Below are 5,552 nucleotides of genomic sequence, written 5' to 3'. Positions count from 1 at the left end.
GCCCCGCCGTGCGCGGCCAGCGGGAGGAGCCGGGCGGCGGGGAGGGACGGCACCGGGCACCGAGCCGCGGAGGGCGAGGGGGGGGGGGGATTTGTCGCCAAAAAGGGGCTCCCCCGAAGGCCTGAGGGGGGTTTTGTGGTGCCAACGTTGTTTGGTTTTATAGGGAGGGAGAGGATTACCGGGGGGAATGTGTCCTGCTGCCTCCCAGACCAACCGGAGGCAGGGACTCTCCACCTCATTGCTCAAAATCTTCAGGCTTTCGATTATTAATAAAATTCTGCCTACCTTTATCGTCAGCAATATTTAAGTTTTATCAACACTTATAAGCACAAAAATACAGGACCTGACCCTTCCTAAGCAGAAAGGTACAGGCACCAAAAAGGTACCCAAAGCATTACAACACGGGGATACGAGCTCTTTGTCAACAAACCTTATGAATATCTTTGTTTCTTCCTACTTTAATTCACACTCTAGAACTTCATGTCAGAGTTTATATGTGGCAGCCATTGCCGTAACACCCTAAGTGATAATCAAAAAAAAAAAAAAACACACACACACCAAAAACATAAGTATATTCCTTATATAAACTGTTCCATACTAATCAAAACTAAAAAAAGAAAAAATTCTTTACATAGCCTCACCCCCAGACTTTGCAACCTGCAAACACATTAGTAGAGTTTAAATAAATCTCAAGACTATTCTTGCTAATTTAGACAGGTGATCTGTACTTCCAAAGTCATCTTTCCAATGCTGTAAGTGCCTTAGAAGATTACACTAAAAATCGGATTTATTTTTTTTTAAAAAGTGAGGACGATGAATGCAACTTAATTCTAGAGGGGAGTGGTAAATAAATTGCACACATACAATGAGGTAAGCTTTGGAAACGATTCTAGACCTTATGAAGAACTGTCACTAAGTCAAAAGTCATGGAATACAGTGCGCACCTAACCCCGGTGTATCACAGGTGGAAAACAGGCACCTGTCAAGAGCTGTAAAACAAATTTCAGAATTTTTATTATTGCTGGTATTACTGTACCCCACAGTACAAAGCAAATACATACAGTTAATATTAAAATTGTTTCAGACAGTGGAATAACTCATTTGAGGTACATTATGTTTTAAAACTTATTTTTCTTCTTCATAGTTCATTTTACTGACAAAATAATTTAGTAACACCACCATTCACCAGCATATCCCTGTAAGGTTTTATTGTTTGAGGAATACATGAGCCAAAAGTTGAGTACGATCTGTGTGGGCCAATGCATCCTAATTCCACCGTGTTTACCACATCGGCCATGTGGAAGCATTAGTTCATACATCTGTAGGTTCTGTAAAAGAAGATTCCATCATTCCATCAAAGCAGCTCGACTCCTGAGCCAAGCAGTACCACGTACAGAGGCCAGCATACTGCAGAAATCTTATCCTATCTACAAAGTTTGGGGACCTCTTCAGAAGAGCCAAGTAGAACCGTATCACATATTTACATTAAAGTTCATGAAAAATAAGCAGGTCAGAGGACTTCAATAAATACTTTCTTAGTTCGTGTTTCTTCGTACTTGTCTACTCACCATTTTAACTGCCTCGGTTGGCTTTTTACGGATTCAGTAGTTGATAAATAAAGCCAATTTTGAGTCAACATTATAAATTACAACCAACAAATTCAATAGTTCATTCTTATGTAGTTCCAGTCCGCACAAATTCCCGCTTTACTGACACCCAGGAAATTTTGTCCATGTTTCAGCATCTCCAATTATTCTTGATGTTCATGCTCTTGCCCTGGGATCAGCCACCGAATGCTCTCAGTTCGAATGGTAGCATACATGATAAAGCTAGCCAGAAAGAGCAAAGAAAACAGGAGTAGCCAGTCTATTCCTTTTGTCAGGACACTTGGCAGGGGCCCGGCCCAGTCTTCCTCTGTCACAGTCACATCGCTTTTAGCTTCTATACCTGAAAAAAAAAGCATTTGATCAACCCCCGGAATGATCATTAAATATAGAGAAGCTTTATGTATTTGGAGCTTTGTTCTCGTTCTCAAATTAAGGCACATGCACGGTTAGACTTAGCATTTTGCTGAGACAGTCCTTGTGTTTTAACACGCTGAGTATGTAGTTTGCTTATATAAAAGCAAAATGTTATCAAAGTGTATGCAAATTTTTGTAACAGGAAAAGGGCTGTTTTGTCCTTCCACAGCAGGGCCTTTTCTGTGTCCGCGGGGGGGTTGTTTTAAAATATCTCTGCTGCATTAGCAAATATAACAACTTCTGGCCTCTAATGAAGGCTGACATAGGCCTGTGCATGGGGTTTTTGGTTTTCCTTCCTGAACACAGCACAGTAGGACTAGAGAGGCACGGAGCTCACAACGTGGACAGCCATACCAGGGAAACTGGAATCCTTTTGTCTCCTCTAGCACAAGAACTGAAATTGTCTTTTTCCCCAGCTGCCACGCACGGCAATGTTCCCACGGTTCACCTGCCTTTATTCCCAAATTAAGTATTTGGGCACGAAGATGTGCTCAATCCCCCTAGCTAAACCCCACCATTTCCCCCTACTCTGTGAAAGCAGCCCAAGAAGTTCCTGGCTTCAGCGTGCCCCAAAACCCAGCCCACTGCAGCAACCTCTGCCAGATCCTCTCAGGGTTTTCACCAAATTCGTTTTAAAAACCAACCAACAGGAGGAGGAAAGCTGCATTTGGAGCTAAAAGCCAACCTGTTCTTCCTTTTGATGCCTCAGAGCTGATTTACATACCTGTTTGATTAAAAATGAAGTCTTTCAGTGTTTCCAGCGTTCTGTCTGTATGATTAAATCTCGCCATAGGTTTAGCGCCTTGGAAAAGGAGGATATTGGGCACGGCTACAGTTCCAAACCTAGTCGATAAACTGTTGAACACAAAGCAAATACAAGGTATAAGGAAAAGAAATCCACTGGAGAAAGAAACAAAGGTAGCCACAACGCAGGAAGCGTCAGTTTTACTAAATTAATTTCTCTCCTCGTAACAAAACGACGTGTAACCACTTTGTGCAGTACTGGGGAGGTTTGCTAATGAATTATGTCAATAATGCAAGATTCAGCAGTGAATCAGTACGTTGCTTCTCCACACGTGTATCATACGGATAAAAGTTTTGTTATTGAAGGACATATACGAGGGTAAATGGAATATTTAGCACTTTTCAGAATAATGAAACCCAAAAGCCAGCTAACAGAACACAGCTTCCAGGTTAATTATAGCTATTGTTGGAGTAGTAGTTCCTTTCTGTAATGTTGTCCACAGGAAAAAAAAAATGGAAACAGCATAGCCAAAAATAAAAGGGGCACATAACTATTTATACTGAACATTAAAATAAAACACTCCTGTTTTTTAAAACACAAAACTTGCTGTTGTAAATAAGACACTAGAGCATAGGATGTGTAAATTACCTGCTATGTTGTGACGCATCCAGTGCCAGGAAGCGAAGAGTTGGAAACGCTCGAGGTAAAGAATTAAAATGAGGGGCCAGACTAACAGAAAAGCGGCACCACGGCGTATAGAACAGGACTAAGGTACAGTCACTGCTGTTTGGGTTTAGGAACTCCATCAGATCCTTAAAGAAAGCAGAACAGACACAGACAATGAAACATTTAACAGAATAATCCTACGTAGAAATGCATCATTCAGCAAACAATTAGATACTTGGCAAGATTTATCAAGTAGCTGCACATTTGTTTTAAAGCTTTTTAAAATAAACGGACAAGTGTTTAAAATAACCTTTTCAAGAGGCTAAACAAATTTATTAATTTAAAAAACATCCTTTATTACAAGAAAGAACTAGAAATAGGCACTGGAACCAGCAATAAGGGCCATTAACAATTCTAGAGACTAATGCACAGCGCGTGAAGGCTGACCATTCGCTACAGGCACGCAGGTGAGGCGCACAGGCTTGTGGATTGAGCCACTTCTCCACTTTTTCTACTCAGAATGACACAAACAGCTTTCTCGCTCAGATTTTTTCCCTTGTCAATATCAGAAAGGCTGTAACGCAAGGAAATCCAACAAATCAAATACTGAAGGAACAGACACACACAGCACGGAGCCGTAAAACGGGTGGGCCACTTACCTGGGACACGTTCAGGATCTGCAGCGTGAAGTTGCTGATCCCAGTCACGTTCCTCTCCTCGCAGGCCACCTTGGGGGTCTTCACGCTCTCAGTGCCGTTGGGCTCCTCGGCAGTGCCGGGCAGCACGGTCTCCAGCACAACGGGCGAGCCTGCTGCGTGCTCGCGGCCCTGCGTGTCGGGCTGGGCGAGGGGAGCCGAGGGCCTGCTCCCTGCGCCGCACTCCCCACTGCCGCCCGCTGCCGCCTCACAAGTCCCAGTCGTGGCAGCAGTGGACTCCTGCTCTTCCCTCGCCTCCCCCGGCACCACCGAGAGCCCCACAGCCTGCTGGGCTGGGAGCCCGCTGCCCAGCATCGCGTCGGCCATTTCGGCAGTCCGGTACCGCACCGCTTCGCCGCCGCCAACCTGCGCGGAGCCAGCAGCAGCGGCCGGGGGGGTCCCAGCGGCGCTCAGCTCCGTCACGGCCCCTGCACCAGAATCAAAGAATCATTACGGTTGGAAAAGCCCTCCAAGATTATCCGGACCAACCATCCTCCTATCACCAATGTCACCCACTAAACCATGTCCCTAAGTGCCAGATCCAACCTGTCCTTGAACACCCCCAGGGACGGTGACTCCACCACCTCCCTGGGCAACCCGTCCCAGCGCCTGACTGCTCTTTCTGAGAAGAAATGTCTCCTCATTTCCAACCTGACCCTCCCCTGGCACAGCTTGAGGCCGTTCCCTCTAGTCCTATCACCGGTTACCTGTGAGAAGAGGCCGACCCCCAGCTCCCCACCCCTTCCTTTCAGGCAGTTGCAGAGAGCAATAAGGTCTGCCCTGAGCCTCCTCTTCCCCAGACCAAACACCCCCAGCTCCCTCAGCCGCCCCTCACAGGACCTGTGCTCCAGGCCCTCCACCAGCACCCCGATGCCCTTCCTGTACTGAGGGCCCAAACCGAGCTCAGCACCGAGGGGCGGCCTCGGGCTCGGAGCACGTCAGAGGGGGGACACCAGCCCCGCTCCCCGCCCGCCCGCCGCCCTCACCGGCCGCCAGGGCCCCGCCGAGCCCGGCCAGCGCCAGCAGCAGCCGCCACATCCCGGCCCCGCCGCGCTGCGTCTCCCCGGACAACGGCCGCTTCCGCCGGGGCTCCGGGCACCGCTTCCGCTTCCGGCTCGGCCCCCCTTCCCGCCCCTGCGCAGTGCGTGGTGGTGGCGGCGGGCGGGAGGGAGAGAGAGCGGTGGGCGCCATCTTGGGCGCGCTGAGGCGGGCGCTGCACCGGGCAGCATCGAGAACGCCTCGCGGTTAAGGCGGGGTTATCCGCAAGCCGCCGGGGCTCAGCGCTGCAGGACAATAAAGCGTTCACATAAACCGCACATAATAAAGAACTTTTACCCAATTTTCTCGCCTTTTTCCCCCTGAACCGCCCCGCCGTCCCCCGGGGGAGCAGCTCCGCCTGGGGCTGCTTCCACCTCCCCCTGCACC

The 5,552-nt window shown here is 48.3% G+C and overlaps 1 protein-coding gene across 1 annotated transcript; it reads right to left on the bottom strand.

The window, feature by feature from the left end:
* Positions 1-990: 990 nt before the first annotated feature.
* Positions 991-5,233, bottom strand: TXNDC15 (thioredoxin domain containing 15). Its single transcript, XM_035560727.2, has 5 exons — positions 5,114-5,233; positions 4,092-4,555; positions 3,415-3,578; positions 2,746-2,876; positions 991-1,947 (listed from the first exon to the last, which is right to left on the bottom strand). The coding sequence occupies exons 1-5, from the start codon at positions 5,163-5,165 to the stop codon at positions 1,751-1,753; spliced, it is 1,008 nt and encodes a 335-aa protein (XP_035416620.1). The 5' UTR covers positions 5,166-5,233; the 3' UTR covers positions 991-1,750.
* Between the last annotated feature and the right edge of the window lie 319 nt (positions 5,234-5,552).

The sequence above is a fragment of the Cygnus atratus genome, chromosome 14 (genome assembly GCF_013377495.2).
Source record: "Cygnus atratus isolate AKBS03 ecotype Queensland, Australia chromosome 14, CAtr_DNAZoo_HiC_assembly, whole genome shotgun sequence".
Classification (NCBI taxonomy): domain Eukaryota; kingdom Metazoa; phylum Chordata; class Aves; order Anseriformes; family Anatidae; genus Cygnus; species Cygnus atratus.
The sequence above is the reverse complement of the archived record's forward strand: the minus strand, read 5'-3'. Positions and strand labels throughout refer to the sequence as shown.